The sequence below is a fragment of the Vespula vulgaris genome, chromosome 4 (assembly GCF_905475345.1).
Source record: "Vespula vulgaris chromosome 4, iyVesVulg1.1, whole genome shotgun sequence".
In the NCBI taxonomy this organism is placed as follows: domain Eukaryota; kingdom Metazoa; phylum Arthropoda; class Insecta; order Hymenoptera; family Vespidae; genus Vespula; species Vespula vulgaris.
The window spans coordinates 2,902,398-2,921,318 of record NC_066589.1 but is presented as its reverse complement, the minus strand read 5'-3'; the positions used below and the strand labels follow the sequence as shown (position 1 = coordinate 2,921,318).

Here is an 18,921-nt window from a genome sequence, read left to right as displayed (position 1 = left end):
TGTACGCTTATTAATATTATTGATATATAAGAATTTTTTTATCATTAATTTAATCCCGTATGGGTGTGTGCGCACGCGTTATTTTGTACGCACACACGCATATATGTATACTATTACCATCGCGTTTGGGTTGGTAAATTTATGGTACAATGTTATTTCGTATTTATATGCATTTAGCCGAACGAAAAAAAAATATTATTATATTAAGACGACATATTTTAATCGAGTTAAATATGTGAAAACATTATCACATTTGATAGTACATTTACTTGCAAAATTCGCAAATTACTTTTGCTCGATAAATTTGCATAAAAACTTTTGCTCGATATTACATGACATACCAAATTTATCAATACTTTTCTTTTTCTTTCGTCTTTTTTTTCATCGTTTTTCTTAATAATGGTTCTTAATAATCGCTTGTGTTTTATTTACTATAAAACAATCGTTTAATTAAGTTTGTGCACGTTCAAGGTCACCATATATTCGTATCTTTCCGTATTTCTGTTATATAAACAAACTTTGTTGTATTTAACGTAGAAAATAATTCCAAATCTATATATCATTGTTTTCTTCAAAGACAAATGTTACTCATTTTACTAAGTGTATTTTTACAAGTTCAATTTGTAACCTTCAGTGCTTTAAGCAAGTAAACGATGCCTGATTGAAATGAATAATTTTATAAAAAAAAATAAATAAATAATAACAAATCCACGATCGTGGATTTCATTATAAATTCTTTTTGACTTTTGTCTCCATCAGGCATCGTATGACAATCTCCTATACATATGTCACAATGTTTCGAACCTTTATTGTCATTGAATATATACATATATATGACCTATAGAGAAAGAGTACCACAAAAATGATGCTTTTATTCATTTATTAAACACGTCTTTATTTACCCTTTCGTTATAAGTTTTTTCATATTCACGTATATCTCTTTCTTAATATCACACGAAATAAATATGTTTCTTTTAGTCTTATATAAAAAAAAATAATAATAATAATATTCTCAGAACTCATTATTATACGTTAGAGTTTTTTATTTTTACGACAAAAATAGAGATTTTATTTTTTTTCGTTTTCTGCTTTTTTTAATTCTTCGTTTGCAAACTTGTTTCTGTGAGACTATGACCTTCGTACAATATAATCGATGTGCTGTTAAGCATTATATGGTGTAATGTTTGTAAGATGATAAATGATACGTGCGCTTATTAGTTAACGTAATATTTTTTTTTCTTTGACGTATTCTTTACTTCAGTGTATTGTCAACGACAAGTTTCTTTTCCTTTTTTTTTTTTTTGTTAATCTATATTCAATGAAGGAAAGGAGAATGCCAGAGATCTAGAATATCTTAAAATGTACGATTATATATTTACATTAAAAATATTAATTTTTATACATATTCTCAGATCCTTAGTTGATATTAACTTTATAAAAATTATTTTCTTTAATGGTTATTTACAATATATGAATAAACAGTAGAGATAAATAGATAGATAGATAGATAGATAGATAGGTAGATAGATAGATAGATAGATAGATAGGTAGATAGATAGATAGATAGGTAGATAGAGAGAGAGAGAGGGAGAGAGTGAGTGAGAGAGAGAGAGAGAGAGAGAGAGAGAGAGAGAGAGAGAGATCATTTTTATTGACAAAAAAGAAAGAAAATTATTTATGAAAAATTTCGTAAACTAGTGTTATACTACGTGTATACATTTCCAACGTAATGTATAATTTATAAGGATAATAACATATCCATGTTGAGCTTTAAATGTGAATGTAAAAATTAGAACGAACTTAAAGGGAAATACGAAGGATGGTTTAAAGCCGATCGATTTTCCTTCCCAAGCTATTTAAAAAAACATAATTTTCTGCAGATTGCGTTCTCTTTTATCCAACTATTGCAGATGTATACGTGATATCGTGTTCATAGTTCGAGAATGCTCAGTCTTCGGAATGATGATGCAGTTATTGAATATGAAAACTAAAGTTCATTACAAATCATATCTCGAGTGTTATTAATTAGCATTAATGATCTTCTCAATAAGATGTTATTTCATTTTTCTCTTTACATTATACTTCTACACCTAATAATGAATCTTTATCACGTATTTCCTAACTATCACAGCGAGTAATTGTCATTTCAAGAATTTTTGCTTTTACAGAATTTGTGTCGAAAACATTCGCACGATTAATTTATTATGAGTGATATTAATTTATATATATACACACACACACACACATTAATTAATATATATATTATTAGACTTGAAATTGACACTATACCGATTGAAGTTTATTTTTCTCTATAAGTTTTCTTTTAGAAAACAAAATTATCGAGATACTTATTTGCAGAGTTTCATTATTAATATTACCTACGTATCGAGAATTTATAGTCGAAAAATGAACGAGCATTTTTGTAAAACATGTATTTACTTTCTAATGCGATCTTGCTCGTTGCCCTCGCGTATATTCCACAAGGTCATTGAAAATTCGCACTGACGATTGTTATTGAGAACGTTCGATGTGTTGTCGTCACGAGACAATGAATAATTTGGTCTTCGTGAAAATTTTAAATGTTTCAAACCAGGTAGCCATTTAAAACAACGTCGCCATTTATTTTCTGGAGTATCGACTTTCATAACTTTGAGAGTTGTATATCTCGTTGATTCAGGCCGCCTAAGTTCATCGTTCGATCGATCATCGTTCGATTTATTCTCAGAGGAAGAACATTTTTCTTTTATCTTAATCATTTTTGAATTTTTCGTTCCTCGTTTCGTCTTTTCGTTTACGTATAACTCCGTTGTTCGTTCCGATGGCCTTTCCAAGATAGCCGATGATTGAAAAGAACGACGTGGACTATCATCTCGTGCCGAATTTCCAGAACACTCTGTACTATCTTGCACCATGCCTGTTGCTGTTGTTGCTGCTATCTTAGAACCTACTGTCCTTTGTTGCGAACGGGATAGACTCGAGTAAAAACGCTGATTTTGCCTAAGAGTAGACATCCTACAGCTCTTCGATAATGTTTCCTGTTGGAGAATGAAATTTTTATATTATTTTATTTTTCACAGATCTTTTCGAACTTAATGGAAATATGATAAATAAATCGTATTATTATGTTCTAATGAAATTGTAATAGAAAAATATAGAAGTATCTAATTAAAAAAAAAAAGTCTGATAAGATTTAACAATGTGATCAAATTGTAAGAAACAATGAAAATTCTTTAACGAGCTTTCTCATATTCTTAGCTGATCAATATTTAATTAAAGTTCCGGTAAAAAATCAATTAAAGTTCAGGTAATCAAGTCTTTCTCTCTGGTACGTCGTATTTCTTCTTTCCTTTAGATTAATTTCATCGATATTTTTTTAATCACTTCGTCGTGGTAAAATCGAAAGAAAGTCATTAGAATGAGAAAGGAACACGACGAAAGAAATTTCCGAGCACGTTCGATCTTATTTCCATATCGTTTTAGATTCTCTAAGATTTAGTTTTCCTCGGTTCGAATATCTTCTCAGAATGCTCGGGCTACAAGCGAACAATTCTAATGTAATTTCTATTCGTGAAGTACATTTCAAAAAGGCGAAACCTGTTTTTATACTTTGGTCGACGAATTTTCATCATATCTCATATCGAAGAAAATCAAACATATAACTTGACATAAATTCACTCTAAACATTCGATCGATTGAAATTAAATCGAAAAAATTTTATTTAATTTTGAAGAAAATTTATTTAATAATAAGTGCTAATATAGATCAGAACAAAGGATACTTCCTTAGTTAACTCCTTGTTTATTTATGTATCAATTGATTTATCATTATATCATAATGATTTACATACATTCTTTTTCCTTTTTTTTTTCTATTTGAAGGTTTGCATAATGATCAATAAATCTCTTCGACTGATCGATTTATTCCGCACTATATATCTTTCCTATCAACGCATTGAGGCTGTGTGAAAAACCGAGATAAGAAATAGAAAAAGAAATAAGAACTGAGAAGTAAAGAAAAAAAGAAAAGAAAAGAAAAAACATAATGGAAAAAGAGAAATCTGATCTTATATTTTTTCTCATAAATATATAAAATAAATATATATATATGTATGCAAGTTAATATCTATTTCATGAATGTTGACTTTTGGAAGAAGTTAAGAAAATGTACGTATACGTATGTATAGAAATTCTCGTATTTGAGATTCGATATAAGTAGAAAGCTTCCATCCGGAAAATATTTTTATAAATCGTTTTCGTAAATCGTATTAACCATAAAATTTTATTGATAATGTATAGAATGGAAGTTATTGAAAGAAAATAAAAGAAAAGTTTTATTGATCCATCAGAGTCGAAAAAATGTAAATCATATTTGCGAATTATTGTCAGAACTTTGTTCAGGTTTTACATGATACATCCATAAATTCGATATTTCGATTTACAAGTTATGCATTCAAATTACGAATGACATCCTGATAGATACAGTTGATAAAAATATCGTCAACCATTTTATCATAATTATGGTGTTTTATTTGAACGATAAAAATACGGAACAGTTTATAAAATTGCACTTTTTTCTTTCTTTTTTTTCTTTTCCCTTTGACTTTCATTTTTTATCTTTTTTTTTTTACTTCTTTATCTTCACGAAATAACTTCCATCACTTTTATTCCTGAAGGTCCCTAGATCATACATCATCCAACTTAGAGTAAAAGAAAATTTATTCTAATAAAAAAGTATGCTGATATAAAAACCCTTTAGCTTTTTACACCCTCCACCTCTCTTTCTCTCTTTCTTTTTCTTGTTTTGTTCAAATCATTTTTCGTACTTTTTATTACAATTTCGGGAAAACAGTCGTGCAACTAAAAAACTTTGTAACAAGGTAACTTTGGGTGTTATTTCGAAAAGTAATTCGATTTTATTTGATATATGATTGATCATTCAAGATGGCTCACAAAAGAAAAAGAAAAATAAACCAATGAACGATCTCGCGATGATTCTTTTACTCACCATGAAAGCTACTCGAAATTTATTCGACATGATGTTATAAAGAATCGGATTGATAGTCGTGGAGACATAATACAGGACTCCAGACACATAGGTCATCAATAGATAAAGAGACTCTATCCATCTACTGTAAGACGTGAAGTGGTCCTCGCTGTTGGTGCCATAAATGGCGATCAATCGTTGAACGTGAAATGGTGCCCAGCAGATGAAGAATGCGACGACAACTGCAACTAAAATCATGCAAGAGCATACATTTATATAAAATAAATATTAATTTTATTCTTGATAGGAGATAAATGTTAATCGTTTTTTTCTGTTATTTTTTATATTTATTTTTATTTATTTATTTATTTTTTTATTTTTATAATAAGAAATTGCTATTTGAAACTTACGGGGAAATACTATACGTCGAGTTCTTTGATTTGTTAATGTTTTGACGTACAAATAAAATAAAACTCAATGTTTTAAAAAAATATTATTTAATATTTAAACGAATTTAATCGGCGTAAAACTGTCGTAGTTTCAGAGACAAGTTAATGTTTGTAACGACATAAACAAATGACATCCCAGATGTTTTTGTATGTCAAAGGATTAATAAACAAAATATTTCATCTTTTTCTCTACTATTGAATTGCAAACGATTCTAATAAATCACTAACTTGTGGAGGATATTCGATTACGTGTGATCAATAAATCAAGTGTGTAATCCGAAACATGATTCCTTATAGTTATTTATCTCAAGGTAATTATAATGAATTACGAAATCTCTAAAGTCATTCTATTGGTATTAATGTAAATGAAATATTTTTCACAAACGAGTTAAAACGGTGTCAACAAGATTAAATTAATGATATTACGTATCAAGCATTAAAGAAAATTGTTAAGGTAAGTATATAACTTGTTCTTTCTAAAAAACCATTTCACAATCTTCTGGATTTGCAATTTTTTCGAGTTCGTTTTTTTTATTCAGTTCTTTTGGGATATATAACTGTATTAAATTGGAATATAATTAGATATAATTATATAGCTATTAAATACAAAAGACATGCATTGTTAACGAACAAATATTTTATTTACAAAGTATTAATATAGAAGTTTAATGATCATAAAAGTAGTTAATAAAAAATAAAAGAAAAAGAACTAAAAATTATCAAAAGTTACAGGACAACTAACAGATTAAATTTCTTTAAATTGTTAAATTATTGATTTCTGAACGATGACGATATAGTATATTATTATAATTAATGTAAAAATAGATAGAGAAGTAATAAATTTTTTAAGTGAATTTGCTTTTTGATACAGATAAAGAAAAATAAAAAGAACAATAACAGGATAGAGAAGTCAACAATATGAAGAACGTCACGATAATCGCGATGCAACTACTACGATTCGTTTTATGAGTTTTGATGAGTAATTCGCGAATTATTCATTGCTGTTTTCATTGTTGTCGTCGACATTTTTTGAGAATTTAATCAGAAATTCTTACCACGGTCATTCTTCCCCCTTTTCATTCGTTATTCCGCTTCCTTTTCACCGGCCAGACAAATTAAGGCTTGACCTCCCTTTGACTTCATTCCACCTTTATACCCTCCCTTCCTCCTCCAAACAATACTCGCATTTCCGATGTGGAAATCGAGCTCTCGGTTTAATCCCACTCATTTTACTTTTTCGATGACAAGCGATACGAGATTGAACATATTGGTTCTTTTTACTTTTTTATTTTTTATATTAATCTGTTTCTTTTTCTTTCTTTTTCGTTGTCGTTTAAGGGAAAATAATACGTCGATATTTTAACATAAAAATAAAATACAAGGGAAATATTCGATACGTTTGAATAGTTGTTCAATAAATTTTTTGTATAAAAATTAAACCGAATGTTTGTCTCGTTTTGAATGACAATCAATACTGTCGAATAAGTCAATATTTGTTTTTCGATTTCAATGGATTTTTGAACGATAATGAAGTATTTGGAACGAAGATTTTATTTATTTGTACGTTTTTAATTAATTTCGATGATTATTAATAATCGATCTTTCTTGACTAATATCTTTTAATTTTAATAAATTTATGAACGTTAATAAGATACTCAATAAACTTAATATTTATACATTACTATAACAAAATTTATAATACTTATTATATATTTCTTTATAACATATTCTTATTACTTTTTTAAATACTGTACGAGTTAATAAATAATATTTTATATATAATGAACGAATTATTAAACTTGTTAATGTTAATAATATTTATTAACAAGAAATAATATAACTGAATATAAAATGTAGATGAAACCTATTTTTCTTTTAATCTTGAATTTTATGGGATAAGTTTCTTCTTATCGAAAACAAATAACATTGTAGAAAAATAAATCGATATGATTCGATAGAAAGGAAAACGGAAAAAATTACGAAATGAAAAACGAAGTATATAGTATGTACCTAACGTTTTAATTTAAGCTCGTTCCGATTTCGATATATCTATTGTAACAGGATAACAGAATTGAGAGAAAGAGGGAGAAAGATTTGCGAGTTTTATTTTTCTCTCCTTTGATTCGAATCGATCGTTGCAGCCTTTGTTGCCAAGATAATCCGATTGGCATTATTTAGGATTATATACATCGGGATTATTTTCAAATGGATCGAAGGAAGAAACGTGATGTTTGTTGTTATGTTTTTTCTTTTTAAATCTGTATTCTCCATATCCTCTATATCAGTTGTTTTATTTTAACATCATCGAACTATCTATCTTGCGATTCATTAAACTTTTTTTCTACCTTTTTCTCCATTTTTGTTGTTCTGTTTTTTCTCGTAATATGGACGATTATTTTTTCTCATTTTTAATAGAAAATATTTTTATAAATAAGTGGAACTGTCAATCACGCAGGAAAAAATGTATGCACATTGCAATATTTATTCTTAAAAGTATATATAATTATTATATATACTATATAAAATATATGTAAAGTATATATAATAATATATAATTAAAATATGTACTATATGCTCTCTAATGTTAGTATATAATAATATTTAATTTATAATAGTACGTGCACTTGCGAATAAAAATATAATCGTGAATATGTAGAACCATGCATATTTTTCATTTCAAATTTTTTTCTAACATTAATAAAAAGAAGAAGATATGATTCGTTAGAGCTGTTTGAATCAGATATTTTTTCAAAATACCTCGCGAACTAAATACTTTACAATATTTTGTAGTTTAATACTTTTTTTATTCAGAATGGCGCGGGCAATTAATTTATAAAAAAAAGAACATCGTAAAGTTCCAGTTAAAAAATAAGTCAAACTACAAGATGATAGAGCTTCATAAACAATATAAAATTTTCCTCTACAATTTTTTCCTATCATCAATTCCGCCTCAAACCGTATACAGGGTGTATATTCAGATTTTAATGGCTAACCTTGTCAATATATTTCATGGTTCTAAATAAAATAGAATCTTAGTGATCCTAACAAATCATGCAGTGGAAGATTTCAAAAAAGGAAAATAGTCTCTTTTTTATATGATAAATTCGAGAAATTATTTTTAGTGCGAAAAAAAGGAAAGGTCAACTGTCCTCTTGCGATTCTTGTAAACAAAGATTGACGAAGATGTTCCGCGGAGAAGAAGAGAAAAAGATAGCAAAAAGAAAAAAAAAAGAAATGAAATTATAGGACAGAGTATTCTTCGTGACTGGAATATCCACTTACTTGATAAGAGTTGTATCTGTATCATTTATATTCGTGTTATAACATTTTTTGTCGCCAACTACTCTTTTCGGCTGCTTCACTCAACAAAACGATATAATTTATTCTAAAGCTCGGCCGTCAAAAACTTCTGAGATATGTGTTCCTATACACATGCGCATAATATTACCGAGAGTTTTTTCCATTCTCTTAAAAAAAAAAAAAAAAGGAAAAAGGAATTTTATATACTACTACGAAAGTATAGTAGCGAAGACTGTGCAGAATAATATAATTTAACTCCAGAGACTCGCAAAAACAGAGATAAATATTTTGTACTTAAAAATATATAATATACACGAGGTCGCACGGTAAATCATATTTTACATACAATTAGTTACAACTAAATGCCAACGTAATAGATTTTCTTAAAAATTAACCTTGAACGAAAAAATTTCTATTCTATATTTTCTTCTTCTTTTTTTTATAAGGAATCATCTCGTTTGTCACGTTATTTATCTAGACACTGTATAAAAAATAAATAAATATATATATATATATATATATATATATATATATATATATATATATAACAATCGTGAATAAAATTAAACGAATTAAAAAATTATTATACATAATTCAACACAAATAACAAATTAATAAATCGTGGTTCTTTACTATGCCTTTTTTATTTCTCTCTCTTTCTCTTTTTCTTTCTTTGTTAATCTTTTTTTGATGACCGTAGACTACAAAACATTTAAGACGTAAAAATATTATTTATTCGTTCATTTCCTCCGGGCGAGTTTTACAAACTCGTTCATATATATGTATATATATATATATATATATATATATATATATATATATATATATATATAGAGAGAGAGAGAGAGAGAGAGAGAGAGAGAGACAATAGAAATAAAATTTATACGTATTATATATAAACATATATATATAATATTTATACACATATAAATTAAATATAAATATAAATATTTATTAAAAATATTCATAACATATGAAAAACAGAGATAAATTAATCCCGAGTAAAAAGAATATATTACATTTGGACTGCAATGTCTTTTTTAAGTTACGATAACAAAATATATAATTAATTGCTCTTATTATTTCAAAGCTCGTTCATTCCAAGTTAAATGGTTCAGAATAACGCTTCCACGTAATTACACTAGTAAGCTAATTAAAAAAATAACAGCTTCTCGTTAATGTTAATTAACTTGGCACGCCAAATCGAAGTTTCTTAACGGCTAAAATTTTCATGCTTCTCAATAAGTTCGAAATGCGACGAAGAAAAAGAAATGCATCGATTATTTACATGTAAAGAGCAAAAAAAAAACAATTCCTTTTAACGCTCGATAATATTTGTTTCGATCGATATCTAAATATTCAGATAACATATTTATGATTTTGATGAAGTATTTTTTCAACTATACTCCTATATATTTTTTTGTATTAAACGAGTTACGTACTGTCAAGTTTATGCAGTATTCGTTATATCTCATGAGAATGATATCATTAACACGACTGTTATCATTATAAGTATTATCTGAAAATTTATATTTTTAGAGTTTTCATTTAGTATATAATTGTCGTAAATACTGCTTGTATTATGGCATTTGTTCGCCACCATTTAATAAATTATTTTATTTTGTCTTATATCATCATTTATAGTTAACAATAATTTATCATTTGTTTATTTAAATCATATAGTTGTTTACATATGTAATTCATTATAAATTAAAAAATGTTTTTTTAATTATCTTCATAACTATTAAAGGTGTAACAATAGCTTTGTAACTATTACATTTTTTTTTTACTATTTGATAAAAACGGACGCGTGATAAATTAGACAAACTTGATAATAATACAGAACAAAATATTTCATCTATTTACCAACGAAAAATATCAACTTTTATTATAGTATTTTACATAAATTAAATGTAAATATTAAATTTCTTTTTCCTTTTTAATTTTTCTTTTCAATAAAAAATAATTAATATAAAGTTTTTCTTGAAGGTTCGAATCGGATGATTCAAGGAGGAATAAATTAGAAAAAGAATAACAATAAATGAAAACATTAAAAAATTAAAAAGAACATAATAAAATAAGATAGAGGATTCTTTCACGAGTTATTACAAAAGCCGATGCTATACAATAACAGCATGTTATTATGCTTCATGGTATTGCTATCCATTTTTTTTCAGTAATTACTATGACGATTCTTTTTCCGTATCATAGAGTGATTAATTATATTTATTCACATAAAAAGAATCTTTACCAAAAAAGTGAGATCTTTAGCGTATTTATCAACTTCGTGGTCGTTAATTTTTTTATCGTATACAACTATGTAATTATTTTTGCAATGAAAAAATATATCATTTTTCTCTTTCTATTGTTATTTTTTTAATAACAGTGATTATATCTTTTTTTATAGACATGTTAATCTATTCAGTAGGGAAATGATCGATGAATGTAAATGTATGAAATTTATTTTGATTAAGAATAATATATTACAAAAGAAGATGGAAAATTTTTATGAATTATCAATTATAAAAAGAATCAGTAAGTAAATTTTTTTAGTAATAAAAAACAAATGATTTATTTATTTATATAATCATGAGAGCAATTGAAATTTTCATAATTGGTTAACTCGTCTTCTCCAATTAACGGATTAATATTTTATAAAGACAGTTTTATATAATTATTGATCTATAATTAGTATTAAAATTCTATAAAAAAAATTGTTTCAAGTCTCTACAACTAAATTTTCTCTTAATCTATAAATAAAAAATTTGTTCGTGTAATAGTTTCTAAAGAAAAACATTATACAATATGAAACATTAATATAATTTATTCCAGTCCAATTTTAATTTAGCATATATTAAATGTATAAGAAAAAAAAATTAATTTTATATAATTTCATTGAAATACAAGAGAGATAATAAAATATAAAAAAGAATAGATTGAATGAAAAAAAGTTGAATGAGAATCGATTTTCAAAAGGCGTACAAACGAAAGAGTCTTTTTTAAGCGCCCTTTGAAAAAAGAATGTCGAGATCGATTGTTCCATATGAAACGTTACTTTTTTTTTTCTCTTTTGGTCGTCATCCATAGATCTCACCCACCTACGTGGGTAATAACTGGAATATCAAAGGTATTTCTCTTTCTTTTTTCTTTTTTCCTTTTCTGTCGACAACATTTTTTCTCCCCTTATTCTTTGTCAACGAAACCTTTCTTTGGGTTTTTTGACTCACCCTGTTTACAAGGGGAACAAGAAAATAAATTTGAATTACAAAATTTAAGGTAAAATGATGTTTGACGATTATTCGAAATTTCGTGATAAGATTAGAAATTGCTATTAACATAATTTTCCTAAGCGTGATTTGTTTATTCGTCAAATTATATTTTTTTATATTGTAAAATTATATACTACATATTTTATATATTAAGTTTTATCCTTTATTGAGAATTCTAACAATAGTTATTAACTAACTCAATATTATATTATAATATATACGTATATTATTAATATATGATATATTCTATTATATAATTTTTATATTTTTAAATATAAAATATTCAAAAATTTTGATATTATTTATTAGCACACTCAGTGCATGGAATTCAAAATAAAAATTATCCGTTCGTATAAATATTACTTACTTACTTTTTATTCTTCATCGTGTTATTAAGAATGTAAAGGAGTTTCTTAAGAATTAAATAAAAAACTTACCGAAGAAGTTCTTTTAATGAGCGGAATACTATTAGAATGTGCGTTTTAATTATCGTATTAGATCTATCGTATAACTGTCGGATGTAACTCTGTTTCATAACTTTTAGATCCACTAGAATGTTCTTTTATCAAGAAGAACGGAGAGAGTTACTTGTAAGAATTAAAAATCAATATCGATGCATCTTCGTCATTTAACGCCATCGAATATAATACTTTTTGTTATTTTTTTCTTTCTTTTTCCATTCGTGACGTGGTAATTATTAATCGCAAGAGATCGCGATCATGTTAGAAAACTTTGACCGATCGATGTCGACCATTCCGTAGAATATTTACTCTTCGCTGTACATATTTACACTTCATCGACTACTAGACCTACTAGGGCTGCCAATGTAAAAACATAAATGAAACAAAAACAACGTTCCGAGTTTTTTTTTTTAGATAGAAAAGACCATATTCATTTATTTTTGAGACCGCTCCCTGTCTCCCGCGTACATTTTCAAGAGTTAACCCTTAAATGAAAAATGCTTGTGAAATTTCAATCTATTCATTCTTAACAATATAAAAGATAAGAAATTCTTGAAATCTATCGTACTACTATATTGTATTTCTGCAGCATTATTTGGTCAATCTTTAACTTATCTACAAATTATAACATTAATAAAATATTCTACATGAGTAGAATTCTGAGTTTTATAAAATTTTTAAAATATCATGCTTTAAATCATATTTGAAAAACATGCACATTAATAAATCTCAACGAAAACGAGGTATTAACAAAAAAGAAAGAAAAAGAATTTTGAGGATTTATCTTGAGAAATTCCTTTCGACAAATATCAATAATAGTCAATAGTAATCGGTTGTCAAGAAATATTACCAAATATTTCTTCGACGATATTAAAATATGTTTGAAATAAATCTTAATTATCATATCCTGAGACTTCTTGTAATATCGTATATGGACAGCGATGTCCAGTGGTAAGGATGAATTTAATGGATGAATGCGATTACGTCATGTAATCAAATGAAATCATGTTGATAGATCAATATAAAGTCGTCATGAGATAAAGAAATAGGTTAATTTAGAGAAAGAATCTTATCCATTTAATTCTCATCTTTTCATCTGTAGAAATGTCAAGTCGTAGAAGTAAATCGATCAATATTGCGAGCCCATTAATGGGTCAAACAAGTTCCTCCGTCGTTAGATACTTCTATATATACATACATACACATACACATGTATATATGTCTAATTATAATATTATTAAATTATATAATATAACATAATTATATGTGAAACTTTGCTGACAATTGAATCCCATTACTTGTATAAGAGCAAAAGTGAAAGAGGTGAAATCATTTAACTCTTTATCTATTTCTATTGTATTCACTTTGATAATGAACATATAACCGAATCAATAATTTTATCAATGAAATCTATACTAGTGAGATCGTTGTCCTTTATGCACCCGTGTACTTATTTCTTATAAAGAACAATACAATCTTTGACCCTTAAATTTCGACAATCACGCGTTAATCTTCTAAAAAGAATAATTTTTCATTCAATTTTTTTTTACTCAAATTTTTCAAATTCCAATAGAATAATTATTCAATTAGAAATATAAAGAAGATAAAAGCAATATAACAAAAAAAAATTTAAATAAGAATATCGAATATTCACATTTCCTTATGTTATGAATGCATTCAAGGATTGTATGTAGTACAGGATAAAAAAATAAAAAAATATGTTCATGTATAATTCTTTTAAAAAAAATCTGAAATTTCAGAGACTTGTAACTTCTTTATTTTTAAATTCTTACTTTCTTTCTTCTGTTCTTTCTTCAATTACAATGTTGTTCTTTTTCTCTATATGAAATATGAGATATATCTAAAAATAGTACATATTTATGTGTGTGTACGTATGTATGTGTGTGTGTATATATATATATCAACGAAGCATTTTATTTTTTATTCTATTAAATTGATACGTTTCTTCCTATCAAGTATATTATCTTTTACAGATTTCCTTTCTGAAAAATTGGAAAGAAATATTTCCGGATTCCATTTATTCATATATTTAAAAGGAAGAGAGAGAGAGAGAGAGAGAGAGAGAGAGAGAGAGAGAGAGAGAGAAAGAGACAACGAGTGTATAAATATCTCCCTTCCTTTTCCGGTTTATTCTACATTCTCACAAGTTTATTTTCATTTTGTCCGCTTGTTTCATAACTTCGAAAGCATCGATCGAGGATCCAGCAATCTTGAGTAAATTCCGGTTATGTCGACATTATTATTACAACAAAATGTGAATTTGCTTAGAATGTTACGTAATTGGTTGAATTCTTTGAAGGAAATGAAATCTTGAGGTATTAAATAGAGGACCAAGTCGTAGAAATAATTCGTCTCGAAATGAGATCGAGTATTACTCAAACGGTATCCATATGACAAAAATAGTATACGTAACATGTAAATAACGAACATTGTACACACTGACATCTCAATTTCATTTGATCAAGGTGCAAATTGCAGATAGACGATTGATAAACGTTTGGTTTGGTATTTGACTGTGTTTCATTTGATTGAAACGATTTGTATATTAATTAAAGAACAGGTAAATTTATATATATATATAGATACATACGAACAATTCGAAGTAAATTCAAGCAAGATGATGTAGAAATGGATTTTTAAGGAGAAAATTTATCGTCCAAAGTCAAATTAAGTTTCAAATTCTCATTAAATATGCATTTTCGATAAATTAACTCCAAAGTTTCTTCTTTTCAATTGAAACAATGATGACAAAATTAACACGTCAATATTGAGATCGATATATATTTAATAACTGTCAAAACTTTTTCTAAATAAAAGGTACAAAATAACTCGTTATCCTTTTGACATTATATATTACTCTTATTAAGAAAGATAGATATGTTTAGTTTTGTAGTAAACGTCGCAAAAAATATTTTTGAAACTTTCTAAATAAAGTCCTCAAAATCGAGTGTTGATCAAAATCATTGATGATCTCAAAAGCATTTCACATGTTATAGTAATCGTGTAGAAAAAGAAAAGAGAGAGGAAGAGAGAGAGAGAGAGAGAAAGAGAGAGAGAGAGAGAGATCACTGGCTTTGAATAAGTTAAATTTATTTCAATATGCTCACGCCAGCTTTTCGAATCGAGCTTGAAAAACATCGAATATTAATTTTTATTTTTATTGATAAAACTACAAAGAAATCTTATTTTCTCAATCTTAATAGTACATTCGTAAACAACAAGCTAATTTTGTAAAGTAACGACGAATTCATTTATTGCTTTTGAAACATGTAAAAAAAAAAAAATAAGAAACGTGTGTAAGTTTGTTAATATATAATTTACAAATACGTCTTTTATCTATTTTTATCGATAGTTATGTGTATTTAAAAAAATTTATGTGTAATAAAAAGATGCAGATGAAAACAAACTTTGAGGATATAAAAATGATCCAATTGAATTGAATAATTCAATCGAGTTGAGATTTAAAATTGATACAGTATTATTAGGCGTGTTTTGTAAAAGTGAATGAGATTTAAAAGTAGATAATTCAGGTGCATGAATAAAAAAGAATTGACATACCATAACATTCTATAGTATTATGTAATTTAATTTTAAAATCACTTATATGTATTTTTTAAAATCTTATTTAATTTGTTTTCTACAAACTTAATTGTTAGTTCATATTGAAAAGTTAGTTTGCCAATTATATGTAAAACTTATAGTATAATTATATTATTCTTTTTGTTTGTTTAGAATAAATTGCACAACCTAAAATTTATAATGCAACTATTTATTATATATTATAGATGTTATACAATTTTGTATAAGTTTCACAATATTTTTAGTAAACAGAAAAAGAAAAATACCTTGATTATAAAGTCGAATTATTGAGAAGTCGAAGTCAAATTAAGAAATAAAATAAACAAAAGGAAATGAACTTACCGAGCATCTTAAGAATTTTTCTGGAATTTTTCCCAGGATAATGCCTGCAGCTTCTTTGTGACTCTCCATTTCCAGGTCTTTTCTTCATCATGTTCGATTTTCTTAACTTGAGACCAATAAGGATATATAGAACAGTGATAAGGCTCATGGGTACGATGAAGAAGAGGAAAGTCGACATCTCGAAGGAATGCTTTATTATAATTCGTTTCACCGTACACATAACTATTTCTTGTTTTATCCCATGACGAACAACACCAAATTGTAGGGCTTGAGGTAATGCGAAGGATAATGCCACCAACCAGATCACGAGGATCAGTTTAACGGCACGTGATAACTTTGACATAGTCTGTGATAGAAAAGGATGACAAATAGCAACGTATCTTTCGGCTGTGAACGCCGTGATCGTTAATACCGAGGCATTTGTCGATGTTTCTGCGGCCAACCCACGTATAACACAAAATCCTTCGCCAAAAATATAAGAGTATTTGCACCATACCAAATAAATTTCAGCAGGTAAACCTGATATTAAAAGCAACAAGTCCGATACAGCTAAACTGAAGAGATAATAATTTGTTGCTGTGTGCATCGACTTGTTGCGTGCAATCACTATACACGTGCTTATGTTACCGATCGTACCAGTAATGAATATTGATACATAGATTATCGTGACAGGTATTACTATGTAGAGAGAATCCCTTCGAGCTATCATCGAGTAACTTTCTTCGGTTAGAATCGCCGAAGTCGTATGATTATGGTAACACGATTCACAGTTCAATTGCGGAAGAAGATTTTCTTTCAACGTCGAGTAAATCAAACTGGTTGGCGGTATTAAACTCGCTGACAGAGTATTCTCCATCGTTATTTCTCTCGTTCCTATTGGCTATCATACCTTTAAAGTCGAACTTCTTTTCCTTTCTAGTTTTTCTTTCAAGAACATTCTTTGATTGTTTTTTCTTCCTTCTCTTCTTTTCTTTTTCTTACCTTTTTTCTTTCTTATGAAAGCTTTAAAGTAGGTTGTGAGAAACGTTTGATTTCACTCATTATTTCTCAATTGTGAAGTCAAACACAGTTCTTCTGCAGAGCAAAAAGTTTGGTCGTTTAAGATCATGTAAAAACTGAAAGGATTCCTCTGTTATTTTTCTTCTGTTTCCTTTTAGATTGCACACACGTGATCGTCGAAGATATGTAGGAAAGGTACGAGATAGAAGAATTTAACTTTTTTTGTGTTCGAGTTGATTTTAGTACCCACGTGATCCTGTATAACACTCGAGAAAAGTAAATGAAAGAATAAAAATAAAAAAGGAAAGAATAAAGGACTATAAGCCTTTTCGAAATATTTTTATCTTCCTTTTCTTTTTCTTTTTTTTCCTCTTGTTCCACTCGAAATTTATAGAACGATATCTTAGCGATACGAAAATAAGATAAAAATAAAGAGAGGAAACGAATGATGATTTCTTGTTTATCTTTCTTTTCTCTTTTATTTTTTCTTTCTTCTCAAATTTCTTTAATTTTAAAATATACTTGAACAGAATACAAAATAAGAAAAAATAATGATAAAAAAAAAGAAAATGAATGAATTTACTTCTTCCTCTTTTCCTTTTTCTTCTTATTCTTTTTTATAATTTGATTTTGTATACCCGTGATTTTCGAAAGGTGGGATAAGTAGTAAGAAGAGAAAGAGAGATAAATGATGACCGTTTAATCGCACACGAGCCGTCACGGGTGCCGCACGAATCGCGACTGCGATGCGAAACAGCCGCGAAGAGGAAGAAACCGGCCGGCACTCTCTGCGTCGTCTCTGACCATCCGTTCAGGCCGTCGTCCTCGCGAATCGAGTCTTCCTTTATTCTGAATAAATTGAATTGCGTCGTTACCACTATTGTCTCTTTTCGTCTATTTTATTTTCTTTTTTTTTCTTTTCTTTATTCCTTTATTTTTTTAATTCTTTTTTATTTTTTTATTTTTTTTATTTTTTTTATATAACTCCTCATCATTTCATTCTGCATCTCCATCGATATACAAAAAACGGGAGAGGGAACTTTTCTTCGCGATCTTCGACCTTTAAAAGGGACGTTTTTTACGAGAACCTTTCTCTGGAAAAAATTAATCGATTGGCAAGTTTTCAGGAAAGGTCTCAAACCTTTTTTAACCTTACCGCTGCTAAATAATGGAACTTCGGAGATTGTATTGTGTGAGTATGGTGGCTAAAATAAATTGACGCCTTGTAGATTGGATTTTGTGCACTGAAACGACTATAATATACGATATTTACATATATGCATATATGGATTCATATAGATAGATAATTAGATAAAAGAATAAATATATCTTTGAGATAGAGAAAAAGAGAAGGAGAGAGAGAGAGAGAGAGAAAGAGAGAGAGAGAGAGAGAAATATTGAATTGATTTATAATTACACAGTTTTATTATAAATGAGTTTACAATAAAATGACATATAATTATGTATCAAATCGATAATTATATTTTTGTAAAACGATATTTTATGATGAGAAGAAAT

The 18,921-nt window shown here is 27.5% G+C and overlaps 1 protein-coding gene across 1 annotated transcript; it reads right to left on the bottom strand.

Moving 5' to 3' along the window:
* Positions 1 to 681: 681 nt before the first annotated feature.
* Positions 682 to 18,350, bottom strand: LOC127063140 (pyrokinin-1 receptor-like). The gene is made up of 3 exons (XM_050992513.1): positions 16,405 to 18,350; positions 5,005 to 5,231; positions 682 to 3,035 (listed from the first exon to the last, which is right to left on the bottom strand). The coding sequence occupies exons 1-3, from the start codon at positions 17,258 to 17,260 to the stop codon at positions 2,436 to 2,438; spliced, it is 1,683 nt and encodes a 560-aa protein (XP_050848470.1). The 5' UTR covers positions 17,261 to 18,350; the 3' UTR covers positions 682 to 2,435.
* Positions 18,351 to 18,921: the final 571 nt, after the last annotated feature.

Coding starts and splice junctions, on each gene's coding strand:
- LOC127063140 (XM_050992513.1), bottom strand. CDS start 17,260: ATGGAGAATACTCTGTCAGCGAGTTTAATACCGCCAACCAGTTTGATT. Junction 5,232..16,404: donor AAAAATTCTTAAGATGCTCG/GTAAGTTCATTT, acceptor GCATGATTTTAG/TTGCAGTTGTCGTCGCATTC. Junction 3,036..5,004: donor AATTTCGAGTAGCTTTCATG/GTGAGTAAAAGA, acceptor ATTCTCCAACAG/GAAACATTATCGAAGAGCTG.